The sequence below is a fragment of the Phoca vitulina genome, unplaced genomic scaffold, assembly GCF_004348235.1.
Source record: "Phoca vitulina isolate PV1807 unplaced genomic scaffold, GSC_HSeal_1.0 scaffold74, whole genome shotgun sequence".
Lineage (NCBI taxonomy): Eukaryota > Metazoa > Chordata > Mammalia > Carnivora > Phocidae > Phoca > Phoca vitulina.
The window spans coordinates 2,717,215-2,734,072 of record NW_022589777.1 but is presented as its reverse complement, the minus strand read 5'-3'; the positions used below and the strand labels follow the sequence as shown (position 1 = coordinate 2,734,072).

General features: G+C 46.7%; 1 protein-coding gene across 1 annotated transcript; it reads left to right on the top strand.

Moving 5' to 3' along the window:
- The first annotated feature begins 679 nt into the window (after positions 1–679).
- FAM181B (family with sequence similarity 181 member B) lies at positions 680–2,501 on the top strand. Its single transcript, XM_032393584.1, has one exon. The coding sequence runs from the start codon at positions 779–781 to the stop codon at positions 2,057–2,059; it is 1,281 nt and encodes a 426-aa protein (XP_032249475.1). The 5' UTR covers positions 680–778; the 3' UTR covers positions 2,060–2,501.
- Positions 2,502–16,858: the final 14,357 nt, after the last annotated feature.

The following is a 16,858-nucleotide window of genomic DNA, read 5'->3' as shown; positions in this document are numbered from 1 at the left end:
TCTATAGCTTGAAGACACATTAGTTGCCTTCTCTCATCATATAGATGAAGAGGAAGGGGCCAAGTCAAAGCACAAATTCTGTCAAGGACTTAGGAATGGCTTTGGAGTTGAACTGGACTGAATATGGCTTAGGGCAACTCACCGAACCCCTCTGAGGCTGCTGCTTCATTTGTTAGATGGTGATAATAATATGCACTTATTATTAATAAGGGATATTGTTCAAAAATGAAATGTGATAATGTACACACAGCGCCTGGCATAAGCAAGCCCCCAATACCTGGTGGCTATTATTGTTACCAGAGCAGGGGGCTGAACCCACCTCTTTGGACTCTCGCCTTCTCAGCCTCAGGGAGAGTCTCCCGCGCCAGAGCGTGATGGTACAGGAGCTGGAGTTTGAGGCCAGGCCATCTTATCCTCGCCTCGTGCTGCTGCAGCTAGCCAATAGAAACGCCGCAGGGAAACGAAGGGGTTAAAGTGATGAGCTTGAGAAAGCCCTGAAAGCTGGAAAAACGCCCTCCCTCCCACCCCCCCACGCCCCCGGCCTGGCTAAGTAAGCCCCTCCCATTCGCCACCGGGGCGGTAGCCTTGCGCTCCCTCCCTCCGCCCCTCGCTTACAAGACCTAATGAGCTCCCCCGCGAGGCCGAGCAGCGAGCCCGGCCCCGAGCGAGGAGGCTGCGCCGCGCGCGCCGCGCCAGGGCGGGAGCCGGGCCTGGGTCGCGGGCGGGAATCGGCCAGGGGCGCACCAGCCGCGCGGCGGGCCGCCTGGGAGTCGCGGCGATGGCGGTGCAGGCGGCGCTCCTCAGTACGCACCCCTTCGTCCCCTTCGGCTTCGGGGGCTCCCCGGACGGGCTGGGGGGCGCCTTCGGAGCCCTGGACAAGGGCTGCTGTTTCGAGGATGATGAGACCGGGACACCAGCGGGCGCGCTGCTGGCCGGCGCCGAGGGCGGGGACGTGCGCGAGGCCACCCGCGACCTGCTCAGCTTCATCGACTCGGCGTCCAGCAACATCAAGCTGGCATTGGACAAGCCCGGCAAGTCGAAGCGGAAGGTGAACCACCGCAAGTACCTGCAGAAGCAGATCAAGCGCTGCAGCGGCCTCATGGGCGCCGCGCCCCCCGGTCCGCCCTCTCCAGGTGCAGCGGACGCGCCGGCCAAGCGGCCCCTAGCCGCCCCCGGCGCCCACACCGTCGCGGTCCCGCCCCATGGCAAGGCTGCCCCCCGGCGGGAGGCGTCGCAGGCCGCGGCTGCCGCCAGCCTGCAGAGCCGGAGCCTGGCCGCACTCTTCGACTCGCTGCGCCACGTCCCCGGGGGCGACGAGCGGGCCAGGGGTTCGGTGGCGGCGCCCGTGGCCGGGCTCGGTGGAGCGGGCGCTGGGGGCTCGGGAGGGGACGCGGCCGGCCCCGCGGGAGGTACGGCCGTCCCCGGCGCCAGGAAGGTCCCGTTGCGGGCCCGCAACCTGCCGCCGTCCTTCTTCACCGAGCCGTCCCGGGCGGGAGGCGGTGGCTGCGGACCGTCGGGGCCCGGCGTGAGCTTGGGCGACTTGGAGAAGGGCGCGGAAGCCGTGGAGTTCTTCGAGCTGCTGGGGCCGGACTACGGCGCCGGCACCGAGGCGAGTGTCTTGCTCGCCGCGGAGCCTCTCGATGTGTTTCCCACGGGAGCCGCCGTCCTGCGGGGCCCCCCGGAGCTGGAGCCCGGTCTTTTTGAGCCGCCACCCGCGATGGTGGGGAGCCTACTGTACTCCGAGTCCTGGAGCGCCCCGGGCTGCCCCCCGACCAAGAAGCCGCCCCTGGCCGCCCCCCGCGGCGGCTTGACCTTGAACGAGCCCTTGCGCTCCCTGTACCCTTCTGCGGCGGACTCTCCCGGCGGAGAGGACGCGCCCGGCCTTTTGGCGTCTTTCGCCCCCTTCTTCTCAGACTGCGCACTGCCCCCGCCACCGCCGCCGCATCAGGTGTCCTACGATTACAGCGCGGGCTACAGCCGCACGGCTTACTCCAGCCTCTGGAGACCGGACGGGGTTTGGGAAGGGGCGCCCGGGGAGGAGGGGGCGCACCGGGACTGAGGGAGAGGTACCGTTGCCTGTTTGCGACTGCTGTGGGGAGCTCCCGCCTCCGGGTTTCTCCTAAGCCTAAGAACGACAGGAAAGTGCACGTGGAGATGAAACGGGATTTTAAAATATTCAAGTAATAAAAGAAACTTAAGAAAAAAATGAAGAGGAGTTGGGGGGTTGTTTTAATCACAGCCTCAAGTGTTAAAAAAAAACCGAAAAAAGCCGTTGGTAGGTTCTTACTGGACCAGACAAGCAAGAAGCCACGCCGGGCTTTGGGGAATGGGGTGGGGATGGTGGAAGGGACGAGGGGTGGCTTCTGTAGCCACCTGACCCTTCTACAACTTTTCAGCAAAAGGTCAGTGTGTTCAGTGTAATTGCCCCATCCAAACAGTGCGCTGGTTCCTCCCTTTCCTTCCCTTTTGAGTGCATTATGAATTAAAGCCTCTTGAAAAGACTGGAGCGAAGATACGTTATTGATTGGGGTGTTTTCTTAGAGGACGGTTTTCGGTATGGTCTCCTTGCCTTGCGAGGTGAGAGTGGTATTGAGGACAGGAGGTCAGTGGCCCACTGCTGACCTCCTGTGCGCTGATCCTTGTGTGTGCGACTCTTCTCTGACACTCCTCAGTGTTTTCTGCTCCCTTCCTCTTCCATCTCATACTTCTATTTCTTTCCACTCTCACCAGTGCTGTTGCTTACTTTCCTTCTCTTTCTATGGTCTCCTGTTGCTCTCTCTTGATATTTTTTTCTGTCAGCTTTTCTTTATGTAGGAGGCTTAAATTTGGCAAACCTGGGGGTCCATTTCTCTCCTTTTCCCGTTCTTCAGCTACTTTGCTAAGGTGGCACTGGGCAAGTTACAACATCTTTGTATCTAAATTTCCTTATTTGAGAGGAAGGGGATAATATTCCTTCTCTTATCTCTTCTTTATAGGTTGTTGGGTAGCTCAGAGGGGAAATATATAAAACTCCTTAGGGCTGCTTCATTGGTTTTGCAGGTATCCATATTTTATATACATGTATCAATAGTTTATACAGATGGAAGCCATTAGGATTGTGAGTCTCATGCTCTTTTTTGGCCTATGCCTGGTGGTTGCCCTTTCCCTTACAAGCTGTAAATGCTATCTACCCTTTCTCCTTCTGTTCCACTCCCCACCCCACACCCCCTTGCTTGGTTTCTGCCTCCCTGTGTGTCCTCACTCCCTATACTCACACTCTCTCCGTGGAAGGGAATGGTGAGGGTATGAGTTTCCTAAGGAGTATTTATTCCCTAAATAGCAGGGTTGATGAATGGAATCTGAAGGGCCCGGAAGAGTCCGATCTGTTATCTGAGAGAGATTTTGGGGAAAAGTCAGATAAATGTTTTAACCAGCCATAATGTGGCAGAGAGAACAGATGACGTCATCGGTGTGGTTGAGGGGCAGAGAAGGAAAGACTGGGTGGGGAGGGAGCAGCTGGAAAGAAAGGAGGGAGCCCTTTAGTTCTGCAGACCTGCCATGAAAATGCATGAAGACCAACATTCAGGATGTGTAAGGAGATGTCATTTACTGATTAATGACATTGCAAAGAGCTGCCTCGGTTCAAGGCAGATTCTAAGAATACCTACATGTGAGAAAGTGGAAACCCCCGTGTTACTGCAAAAGATGTTAAAATCCAGATTAATGTTTGTACAAGTCAAAAGTGCTGTGACATTTTCAGAAAGGAATTTGTCAAGAAACTAATGGGTATCAAGACATGGCAGACAACTTTAAGTGGTATTACTGAGTCTCTTTATTCTGAATAAAACCTTTCTTAAGATAGCGCCACAGGAAATAGAGCAATGAGTCTTGTTAATGATAAGAGAACTTTTTCAACTCCAGAAACTTGGTGTCTATCGGATTTCTTTCAAAGTGATAAAAAGTGACTAATTCCATTGTGTTAGCAGAATATTATTCAACAGTCGTTTAATTTCTCTGAACTACTTTATGATGAGTATTACCCAGGGTAGAATTTCACAGGAGGAAAACGTTAACAACCCTGTGACGATTACTAAGGCCGTAGCAGGCACTGCAATGTTTCTTTCTTAATTTCTTCTTTCTTTTTGTACCCAGTTCAGTAAAACAGGTTCTCTCTCTCCCAGGATTTTTCCATGCCTTTCATTAACAGTGATGATACCAACACTGTGTGTTTCGCTGTGCCTGCACTGAGCTCCTTAACGGTGCCATGAGGTAGGTGCTATTATTATCCCCGTTTGAAAAGAGAGGCTCACACTTGTTAAATAACTTGTTGAAATCAAGTAATGGGCCCAAGATCCAGATCTACAAGTATCCGAACAGCAAGACCTGCTGTGCTTTGCTAGTGTGTAGGATCCCCAGTCCCCTGCATTATGCTACCAGCAGGGGTTCTCAACCTCACTGATATTGACATTTTGTTCAAGATAATTCATTGCTATGCAGGCTGTCCTGTGCATAGTAGAATGTTTAGCGCATCCCTGGCCTCTACCCACTAGATAACAATGACACTCCCCTAGTAGTGACAAGAACATCCCCATTACCACGTGTCCCCTGAGGGGCAAGATGGCTGCCAGTTGAGAACCATTGTGCTAGACAAATATAGAAACAGCGTCTATGGGGTCCCTGGCACTTTTGCAGACATGGTCTCATTTAATTCTTACAAAGGCCTGTGCTTAGGTATTTTTATAATCCTCATGACAAAGGAAGGCTGAAGGGAGGGGTTCCATCAATCAATTTAGCTATATCTTAGCTGTGCTAACTTACCAGCGGTGGACCAGTTACTCGGCCGTATTGAGACACAGTCTTCCTGTTGGCAAAATTGAGTAACAGTCTTCACAAGGAGTTATCGTGGGGATTTGGCATAGGGAATGTATTAATACCCACCAAGAGGGAAGGGCTAGTTCTCAGTACCAGCCAGCCAAGCCTTGGCATTACGCCACGGTTCCAAACCCCCATGTTATCCAGGACTCGGAGAACGTGTGCTTGGTCACTATGTAGGCTCCAAATTGCCCCATGTCTGACTCCTCTTCTCCCCACATTGCCTTCCCATCTGAGCACACGTGTGTCTGGCCATGATCATGCCACCTGCTGTAGTACCGTAAGTAGCAGCCATTAATAATAGTCCGGCCAAGGGCTGACGTTATTGTTGCTTCCTCTCATATGTCATTTTCTAGTGCAGCCTGTTAGAAAGTATTTTTGTCTCTTGTTTAGTCACATAAGTGCTTGTAGAGATTTTTTTGGGGGGTACAACGATAGATATTTTTCAAGATAAGAAATATAATATGCTTGCAACTGTATGACTTTGGACAGGCTACGGATCTTAACCTAGTTGGTAATAATAATTACAGTGTATGCTGCATATTCATGATTCCCCACCTCAAACTTGGTGCCTGGAATGTGTTGGAGTGTCTTCCTGCATCCTTTAAGTGGCTGTCCTAAGCCTTTTGCCCTACCCCTCTCCTCACTCCCACATCCCGACAAGATGGAGAGCATCTGTTGTCATTTCCCTCTATTTCCCATCCCCTCTTTCACAGTTTTTCTGGAGTTTTTCTCTCCAGCAGGCAGGACCTTCTCCTGCCTTCGAGGCTCAGCATCCTGGCCCTCCTACTTCATGAGAACAATATGCTGCTCCATCAATCATCTTTAGTCATCTGTATCTTCGGCCTCACCCTCACTTGTTCCTCTCCTCCTAGAAATAAACATTTGATATGGATTAAAAATAAGAAAGAGAGAGAATAAAGAAGTGGAAAGCTCTTTTCTAGATATTCCTCTATTGTCTTCTCTTCAGAGTTGAGTCTTTCAGGAAAAGAATCCACACTTTTTGCCTCCACCTCACCTATTTAAACCTTGCCTATTTGGGGTCCTAACCACCCCAGTTTGTGTGGGACTGTCTCGGTTTTAGCCCTGAAAGTTCCAAGAAGCCCCTCAGTCCTGGGCAAACTGGTACGGATGGTCACTCTACTTCTGCCTAGTGTTTCCCCAAAATTGTTCTCACTGAAGTCTCAGTCACCAACCACAGGGTCTTCAGCCTTCAGCTTTTTTGACCTCGGCACTGCATCTGAACAACTGGGCCCCACCTTCCTAAAGCTCTCCTCCTTGGGTTTTTGGAATATCATTTTCTTTTGGTTTTCTCCTAACTTTGTGGCCATGCCCACTTCTTGCTGGAACTCCCATCCACTGGTGTGCCCCTGGCTCCTCTCACTTCGGCCCTTTGCTCTTTATACTCCACACATTCTTTCCCCGTGATGGTGGCTCTTCCCAGGGTTCCAGCTATCACTGATGCACCAAGGACCCCCCAAATCTAGGCCTGCTTGGCTTCTTTCCTCCATCCTAGACCCATTTCCCCACCTATTTCCTAGACAACTTCTCTTAGAGGGGTGAGGGCTCATAAGCTCTTCAAACTTTATGTCCGAAATTGAATGCATACACAACTGGAGTAGCCCACAGTCAACCTGGCCACACTCTTCTTGTAGCGGCTCTCATCCTGACCAAACAGTTGCCTAGGCTTAGTCCATACTAGCTTCTAAGTCAGTATGTCTCAAATATTTTTCTTCATCACCTTCAGAAAAACCTCATTTTATGTTATGTCTCAATATATCCATTTCCTATTCATATAAGTTCATATCCATATAAACATACTCACATTTAATAATTTAGGTATTATTAGATTATTATCTATATTAATATTCAATGATCTATTTTAATAGATCATTGAAATTTTTTTTTACCAAGCCCAGATTCTTACTAGGAGCTATGTGAAACACTGATATTTTCTTTTCTATTTAATAAAACCTGGTTATTATCCACTCTGTGGCTTTTATGGCTCACTAACGAGTTGGGCTTGCTATTTGAAAGACGCTGTTCTAAGCAACTCTTGTGTGTCTCCTCAGCACTCCTTTGCCAATGTCACTTCCTTAGTTTGAGCCCTCATCACCTCCCACCTAACCTAGTGTAAGGATCTCCTAATGACTTTCTTGTCTATGAAGTCACGATCCTTTAATCCATCTTCACCATCACTCCCTGAGCTGTTATTTCTAAAAAGCAACTTTAGGGAAATCATTACTTTCCTTAAAATCTTTCAGTGGCTCCCTGTCATTTCCAAGGTGAAATTCAAAGTCCTCAGCTTAAACATGTGGCTCCTGCCAGCCTCTCTGGTCTCACCTACTGGTCTTCTATAGTCCCTGTGTTTCGGGAATTTAGTACTAATTATAAATAGTTGCTTGAATACTCCATATCCATATCACTTCCATGAATTTATTCCTGCCGTACTTATACCTAGAATGCACTCGTCATTTTCTCTACTTGCTAATTTCTGTTAACCCTGTTATTCTCAGCTTAAGTCTCGACTTCTTTTTTAACTTCCCTAGATCAATTAAGCCCCTCTACTCTGGAATCATCTATGATACTCTCAAACCCCAGGCTTATCTTCTTATAGCAATTAATTACACTGTTATAACAGTTGTTATCTCTCTGCTTCCTCTATTGGGAGCAGGTAATTGCCTCTGCATTCTTATCACTTTCTGGAATCTGGCAATAGTAACATGTAATAAATGATTACTGGATGAATTTTATGGTGCTTTAGAGATGAAAAAGAAACTTCCCACTCATCCACACATTTGACCTTCACCCCAAACTTGTCAATTGCCCATATAATCATATGTCACTATTTGTTAAGAACCTACTGTGCAAAGAGACCCCCCTTCTGTGGGAACCCTAACTGTGGCAGGAATTATGTGTGTGGAATAACAACCATACCAGTAATTTTATCAAACCAGCGAGCAGAGTTGTTTTGCCTGGAGCAGGGCATTTGGTGGCAGGCACTGAGGATATTGTGACAGGCTTTCAATCATTTGTCCCATGTATAGAGTGTGACCAGAATTTTCTTCTGTGAGATCAGCAATAACTAGAAACCCCGTTTTTAATGAGTCTGCAATTGAGTTGAGCAGTTGACACAATGAAATGTTCAGTGTCAATATGGAAGTGAAGAAACAAAGCAAAATAATCTAAGAGATGTCATAAAGTACTCGATAGTTTTGTTGCTAAATGAATGATATAGGCAGTTTTTTGGGGTTTTTTTTTTTCACTTTCAAAAGGTGATATTCTTAGGGGCATCTGTGGCTCAGTCGGTTAAGCAGCTGACTGTTGATTTTGGCTTAGGTCATGATCTCAAGGTCCTGGGATGGGCTCAGTGCTCAGCAGGGAGTCTGTGTGAGGATTCTCTCTCCCTCTCCCTCTGCCCCTCACCAACCCTGCTCTCTCTCTCTAATACATAAACAAATCTTTTTTTTTTAAATGGTGATGTTTCTATAAACATATTCCAAACTCCCAGACCCTCAGAATGTGACCTTATTTGGAAATAGGGTCTTTACAGAGGTAATCCAGTTAAAATGAGGTCACTAGGGTGGGAGCTATTCCAATATAACCCGCATCTTTATAAAAAGGAGAAATTTGGACACAGAGGTAGATCCAGATAGAGGAAGACAACATGCAATGACATGAAGAGGGAAGATGGCCATGTGACTGGATCGATGCAGTGCAAGCTAAGGAGGACCAACGATTGTACAGCAAACACCAGAAGCTGGAAGAGGCAAGGAAGGATCTTCCTCTAGGACTTCATAGAGTGTGGTCACACTGACACCTTGATGTCATACTTCTAGCCTCCAGAACCACAAGATAATAAATTTCTGTTGTTTTAAGCTACCCAGTTTATGGTACTTTGTTACAACAGCCCTAGGAAACTAGTAAAATAATGAACACCATGGCAACTAAAAATTAATCCTATTATTTGTGTCACACAAAGTGGGGTTTTTTTGTGCTTAAACAAGACTTATGTAACCAAACCACATTTATTTCATTTTATGTCAGGGAATTCTAGGAAAGGGACTCTGTATAGATATAAGAAAAACTCTAGAAGCTGTCCACAATTTGAGGGAGGGGCTCTCAGTAGCCAAAAACGCTAGAGAGTGGTCGGAGCAGTTCTGTTCAGGCCCAGGCTGGAGGCACATCGGCAGAGTGTTGTGGCTATTTGTTATGCCCTGAGGCTATTGTTGAACCTCATCACAACAGCTGCACTGAGCTGCAAATACTCGGCCTCTGGACCAGTAAGGGTGTCCTGACAGTGCATGGGAATCTGCTCCTTACAAAGAGATACGTCTAACGGCCACCTTGGTACCACCTGGTGGTGGGGAAGCAGGCAAGTCTGCTCAAGATGGTGTAGCCTTTCGTCTACCCTCCTTGGTGTGTGCTTGATGTGCATGGCATGGTTTTTGCCCTGTCTCCCACTCAAGCTCAGGGGAGTCTGGAGCTCTATTAGGATGCCTAGTTCATTTAGCTGGGGCTGGCACCCTTCCTCTTTGTTAAACTTGAAGCTTGTGAGTGCAGGCACTGTGTGTTATACCTCTGGGACTATCTGTCTGACATACAAGGTCTCAAACATTTATCATGGGAACAAATTGCTAGCCTTCTTTGCTATTGGCAAGACTCTGTCCTTCCTTGCTACCAAATTCTCTGCACTTCCAGCCACTGCTTAAAGTAGAATCAAAGATGCCTTGGGATGAGAATCCTGCCTCTCATGTGATCACCATTCATTGAATTTAACAACCCTGAATGTCTCACCTGCCCTTCTCATCCTGTTCTCCCCCGGGGCACATATCCAAGTCCAAGTCACACTTGCCTTCAGCACCTCATGACTAAGCTGCTGTTTCGCTCTGACTACATCACCCCTCTCACAGGCCAGCATAGCACCCCACCTAGAGGATCTCCTGGGCCTACAGTTTTTCCTGTGGGAAAAGAGAACCCAAGGTGGACATCCAGCTTCCCCAGCATTCTGGGATGCTTCCCAGGAGGCCCACTTTAGTCTTACCTCATCACTAGGGGAATCAGCAGGGCTAGACCACCAGGGATCAGCTAGAGACTGAGAAGAGGGAGAGGCTCACAGCAGCAAGCATGTGGATCTTGGCCCACTATATTCCTGCTGGTGGTGGCACCCCAGGAGAAAGCCCAGCCAGGGGCCCTACTTATCTGCAGAGCTCAGCCAGTAGCCCTGTCTGGCCAGGGAGGTCGGTTGGCAGTTCCACCTGGTTTGGGTTCCCAGCCAATGGGCTGTCCCAGCTGTAGATCCCATTCTATGGCCCTGCCCAGATAGGGTGGCAAGCTAACAGCCCTGCCCAACTACTGAGCATAGCTTCCAGCCCTGCTCAATGAGAGAGCCTGGCCAGAGACCCTGGGCAGGCTTGGAGCTCAGTTTACCACCTGCTTGGGCAGGGAGCCAAGCCAGTAGCCCTGCCTAACTGCAGAGCACAGCTTGTAGCCTCACCCAACCAGGGAGCCTGGGCACCAATCTTGCCCAGTCTCGTAGCCTAGGTTGATTGCTAAGCATAGTCTGAAGCCCCACCCTATCAAGGATCTTGAATAGCAACCCCACCCAACAGGAGAGCGTAGCCAGCAGCCTGCATGGAATCCAGCGGGTGGTCCCAGCCAACTACAGGTACAACCTGTGGCCCTTCTTGATCATGCAGTCTAGTCAGCCGATTTTATGAGGCCAGCATTATGATGAAAACTCTCAACAAACTAGGTATAGAGGGAACATACCTGAACATAATAAATGTCATATATGATAAACCCACAGCTAACATCATACTCAACGTGAAAAGCTAAAACCTTTTCTTTTAAGATCGGGAACAAAACAAGGATGCCCACTCTCACCACTCCTATTCAACATAGTACTGGAGGTCCTAGCTAGAGCAATCAGGCAAGAAAAAGAAAGAAAAGACATCAAATCAGAAAGGAAGAAGTAAAATTGTTTCTCTTTGCAGATGACATAATATTATATATATAAAACCCTAAAGACTCCACCAAAAAAACTGTTAGAACTAATAAACAAAGCCTATAAAATTTCAGGGTGCAAAATCAACATATGAAAATCAGTTGTGTTTCTGTATATTAACAGTGAACTATCTAAAAAAGAAATAAAGAAGAAAATCTCATTTACAATAGCATAAAAAAGAATAAAATACATAGGAATAAAATTAACCAAGGAGGTGGAAGATCTGTACAGGGAAATCTATAAGACTTTGATGAAAGAAACTGAAGAGGATACAAATCAATGGAAAGATACCCTGTATCCATGAATCAGAAGAATTAATATTGTTAAAATGTCTATACTACTCAAGACAATCTACAAATTTAATGCAATCCCTATCAAATTCCCAATGGTATTTTTTACAGAAATAGAACAAACAATTTTAAAATTTGCATGGAACCACAAAACCCCCAAGTAGTCAAAGCAATCTTGAGAAAGAAGAACAAAGCTGGAGGTATAGCCCTTTCTCATTTCAACTGTGTTGCAAAGCTATGGTCATCAAAACAGTATAGTGTTGGCATAAAAACAGAAACATAGACCAATGAAATAGAATTGAGACTTCAGAAATAAACCCATGCATGCACAGTCAGCTAATATTTGACAAGGGAGCCAAGAAGACTCCTTGGGGAAACTCTACTGGGGAAAAGACAGTCTCTTCAATAAAAGGTCCTGGGAACACTGGATATTCACATCAAAACATTGAAATTGGACCCCTATCTTATACCATTCACAAAAACTAACTTGAAATGGATTAAAAGACTTAAATATAAGATGTGAAATCACAAAGCCCCTAGAAGAAAACATAAGGAAAATGCTTCTTAACATTGGCCTTGGAAATGATTTTTCAGGTATGACAACAAAAGCACAAACAATAAAATAAAAAATCAACAGTGAGACTACATCAAACTAAAAAGCTTCTGTACAGAAAAAAAAAAATCAGTGAAGTAAAAAAGCAACCTATGGAATGGGAGAAAATATTTGCAACAATACATCTGGTAAGGGGTTAACATCCAAAATATGTAAGGAACTCCAAAAGCTCAATAGCAAAACAACAAATAACTCAATCTAAAAATGGGCAAAAGACCTGAATACACATTTCTCCAGACATGCAAATGGCCAACAGGTATATGAAAAGGTGCTCAACACCACTAAACATCAGGGAAATGGATATCAAAACTATAGTGAAATGTCTCACACCCATTATATTGGCTAGTGTTAAAAAGACAAGAGACAAATATTGGCAAGGCTGTGGCGAAAAGCAAACTCTTGTGCACCGTTAGGAATGCAAATTAGTACAGTTATTATAGAAAACAGTATGGAGTTTCCTCAAAAATTTAAAATAGAACTACCATATGATCCAACAATCCCACTATAGGATATATATCAAAAGAAAATGAAATCGTTATCTCAAAGAGATTTTGCATCAAGTTGATTGCAGCATTGTCCACAATAGCTAAGATATCAGAGCCACCTAAATGTTCCCTGGTGGATGAATGGATATATAAAATGTCATACACACGAAAGTTACTCAGCCTTAAAAAAGAAGGAAATTCTGCTACTTGTTGACAACATGGATGAAACTTAAGGGCACCATGCTAAGTAATATAAATCAGCTAGAGAAAGACAAATACTATATGATCTCACTTAAATGTGGAATCTACAGTCGAACACATAGAAAAAAGAACAGCTTGTGATTGCCTAGAGGCTGGGGGTTGGGGATAATTAGGAGATGTTGGTCAAAGGGTAAAAACTTTTGGTTATAAGATGAGTAAGTTGTGAGATGTAATGTATAGCATGGTGACTATAATTAACAATATTGTATTGTATATTTGAAAGTTGCTAAAAGAGTAGATCTTAAATGTCCTTACCACTACCCCAACAAAAAGTGGTAACTATATGAGGTCATGGGTGACTCATCTCCTCATATAATATAATTAGCCTTATTGCAGTAATCACTTTGCAATATATATGTTTATCCCATTATCACATTGTACATCTTAAATTTATGCCATGTGGTATGTCAGTTATATCTCAATAAAGGTGAAGAAAAAAAGAGAAAGAAATGTCATCCAGATCATCTTATGGAGAGATCTCTCAACAAATCTAAATAATCTGTGTCCCAACCTGCCATCTCGATCACGCCTACGTGGCCCAGGCTGCTGGGTTATGACATGTGAAGTCAGAGTACCTCTGGTTAGTTTCAGACAACAGCAAGCATGTGTGAGGAAAGTGCAAGGGAGTGTCATATTCTCTATGGAAAAGAGAGGGAATGATGTAACAGGCATTTGCAGAAATTTGCCCTGGGCAAATGTGTGGGCAGGACCACTCCTCACTCCTGCAGTCATGGCAGACATTGTTAATTCAACACAGTACTCTTGCTCTCTGAGCCTGAATTTACTTCTATTTACTATCATCCGCCCAGGTGAAAACCTGTTTTCCAACCGACATTTTAGTCAGTGCCCCAGAATTGATCCAATCCTGGAAGACTGACTCACACTGTCTAAGTTCACAAGAGATTCCAGGGTATAAGCCATAAATCCTCTTGCAGTGAGAAACATAAACATAAATCTGTTCATGCCTGACCAGGAGAATCCCTAGTACCTATTAGACAGAAAACACGAACACCAGAACAACACACAGTGAGCCAAAACTAGGAGTGGGAGAAGTGGTATAATTTGTGTGAACAACTCCACAATTTGGGGACAGCTATGGCTAGGGTTCTTTTATGTTCAATTAGTTGCTCAAGCACCTACTGCTTTATTTGCATAAAGTCTTAGTATTTCTCCCCTTAGAGTCTTCTCCTCTCCCCAGAGAGTGCCTGAACCCTGGAGACTTATATAATCCAAAAGACATACAGTCCCAAAAGGAGACTCAGACTAGCTTTGTCAAGTGAGTCTAGAACAGGGTCTGATAAATCTGCTCATCATTGCTAGTCGTACAACTCAGGATCACAGAATTGTATAGATCATACACTGAGGAGCCTGCAGAGCCAAGGAGATGGTGCATGGAAACTAAAATCCAGCCCAGGCTTACCCTGGTCTCTCAAACTATGCACCCAAGGAATGGGATGCCCTCACCTTTCTCCTCTTCCTCCCACTTCTTCAAATTTGCACAAGGGCACTGTGTAAGTAGCTGTGGCCCTATGGGTCATTGGTCCTACTCAGAACAGACCTGCTACTATTTGCTGAGAAGGTCTCATGTGGGAAGACAATCTCCTCCTCAAGACCAGGGCCCAGGAACATTGAGTTGGGACTGGCTCTGGCTTCTGTCACCTCAAGGACCCAGCACCACCAATATTCCCCCTTCCTCTCTTTCTACAATCTACTTGGGTCATCAGCTCTTCCTTAAAAAAAAAAAAAAGATTTATTTATTTATTTTAGAAAGAGGGAGTGCATGGGGGGTAGGGGCAGAGAGAGAATCTCAAGCGGACTCCACACTGAGTGCAGAGCCTGACCTGGGGCTTGATCTCATGACCCTGAGATTATGACCTGAGCCAAAATCAAGAGTCAGATGCTTAACCAACTGTCACTCAGGTGTCCCATCAGCTTTTCCTTTTTTAAAGGGTATCTGAACTGTGGGTACTATGGACTGAATGTTTGTATCCACCCAAAATTTGTTTGGTGAAAATTAATCTCCAATGTGGTGATACTTGGAGAGGAAGGCCTTTGGGTAGTGATGAGGTCATGAGAGTGGAGCTCTTATCGATGGGATTAGTGCCTTTATGAGAAAAGGCCAGAGAGCTAGCTCATTCTTTCTGTCATGTGAAGACACAGAAAGAAGACAGCTGTCCATAAACCAGGAGAAACACCTTCACCAAGGACACAACCACACTGGCACCCTGATCTTGGACTTACAGCCTCTAGAACTATGAGAAAGAAATGTCTGTTGTTTTAGTCACTGTGGTACTTTGTTACAGCAGCCCGAGCCAACAAAGACTGGGGCTCCTTACTTTTAAGGGAGGGGCGCTCCCTCGGTGTTTCTAGTTTATTTCCTGTTCCTGCCTATCCTCGTCCCTAGCCTAGCTGGCAACCCCAAGCTTCTGGTAGGACCCACTGTGGGTGGGTCCTGGCTACATTAGTCAGGTGGGCTGAATGCTGAGGGGCATCTTTGGAGCCTCTGCGGTCAGACAGAGCTGACTGTTCATTCCTGCCTTTCCCTTTTAGCTGTGTGCCCTTGGGCAGATGACTAAACCAGAACCTCAGTTCCCTTTGTCTCTGGCAATGATGATATCACATAGGACTGTGGCTGCCCTAGGTGACATACACAGAGGCCCTAGCATTGTAAAAGACCCCTTTTAAACGGTAACTATTATTGTTACCATTATTGCCCAAAGAGACCTCAGCAGAGAGCTGAGACTTCTCGGTCCCCTCCTTCTCTGCATCCAGTGAGGAAGGGCTCTGGATGCCCCAGGATTTTCGTCTCAAGGGGTAAAAGGTCACTGGAAGCTCTGGCACTGAGAAGGGCCCATCCCTCCACCATGACTCAGAACCGGTGACTAACTGGTCCCTTCCCATGAGCTGGTTCGTAGAGGAGCGATGGCAGAGTGAGGCTTCGCCCCGAAGATAAAACAAACTCCCCCCCAAAGGACTCCCAGCAGCGGTGGGGCCGGGAGCATGCGTCTTCGCAGCTCCGTGTGGCTGGTCCTTCTCCTGGGGGGAGCAGGCCCCCCTCTCAGGGCCCCGTGGTGGACGGTCAGTGTTGTTCCCAGGGAGACCCCAGACGCCCGAGTCCTGGGTGCAGAATGCGGCTCAGAATCTGATCTCTTAATCAATTCTGTCCGTAACAACAGGACTTCAATGCATGGCAGGGGATAAAATGGCTGAGAGAAACTCGGGACACATTTGAACAGTAGCCCGGAACTCAGACAGAATCTGAATCACCTTGGCACAGGCCCGGGTCTCGGTTGCTGCCAGGACATTGTAAGAAAAGCTGTTCTTGCCCACACAATGGCATGAAGAAACAGGAAGTGCGGCAGCATGACTTTAATTACTAGCCTCTCTGTGAGTGGGGCCACAATTCAGGGCAAGGGCCTTACCTTTGCTCCTGTACGTGACCACACACCAAGTGCTGAGAGCAAGTTGGAAAACGGTGGAAAATGGGAACAATCCCAGATGCGACAAGAGCAGTGACCCTGGGCCAGGAGTTGCCACACCGCACTCGGCACAGACCCAGGCTGACCTGTGCTGAATTCTGCGGCTGTCTTTTCCCAGAGATGCCATTGGAAGAGTAATGGAACTTTTCTAAGTGTTGCTTTTCTCACCTGGAGAGTGGGAATATGAATATTCCCTGCTTTCCAAGGTTGGTATGATGATTAGAAATCATATATATGGCTACTGGCAAAGGGCCAGGCAAGGGTGGGTATCGTTCTTTCTTTCTTTCTTTTTTTTTTAAATTTTTATTTATTTATTTGACAGAGAGAGAGGCAGGGAACACAAGCAGAGGGAATGGCAGAGGGAGAAGCAGGCTCCCCGCGGAGCAGGGAGCCCGATGTGGGGCTCGATCCCAGGACTCTGGGATCATGACCCGAGCCAAAGGTAGACGCTTAACACCTGAGCCACCCAGGCACCCCGGGTATTGTTATTTCTAACACTTGGAGGTAAACAACCCTGTTACTTATAAGCACTGAGTGAGTCAGGCCCTTGACCAGTTTTGAGTATGTGTTCTCATCATTTATCAAATTGGGAATGCTGGTGTCTCCGCATGGTGGTTATAAGATGAACTAAAATACAGTCTCCAGCATAGTGTCTGCTACGTGCAAGCATCAGTAACTATCAGCGGGATCTGAAAATCCCAAGGTCAGAGAATACAATCCCCTCTTTAGCTGTGAATTTTTTTTCCATTTCATCTGGAGTCTGAGGAAGATCCAAGTCCTATCGGCTATTCAGTGGTTTCCAACTCTATCACTAATACTTGTAGCTGAGTTTTAGGTCAGTTTGATATTATTTCTTCTTTTTTTTTGTTTAG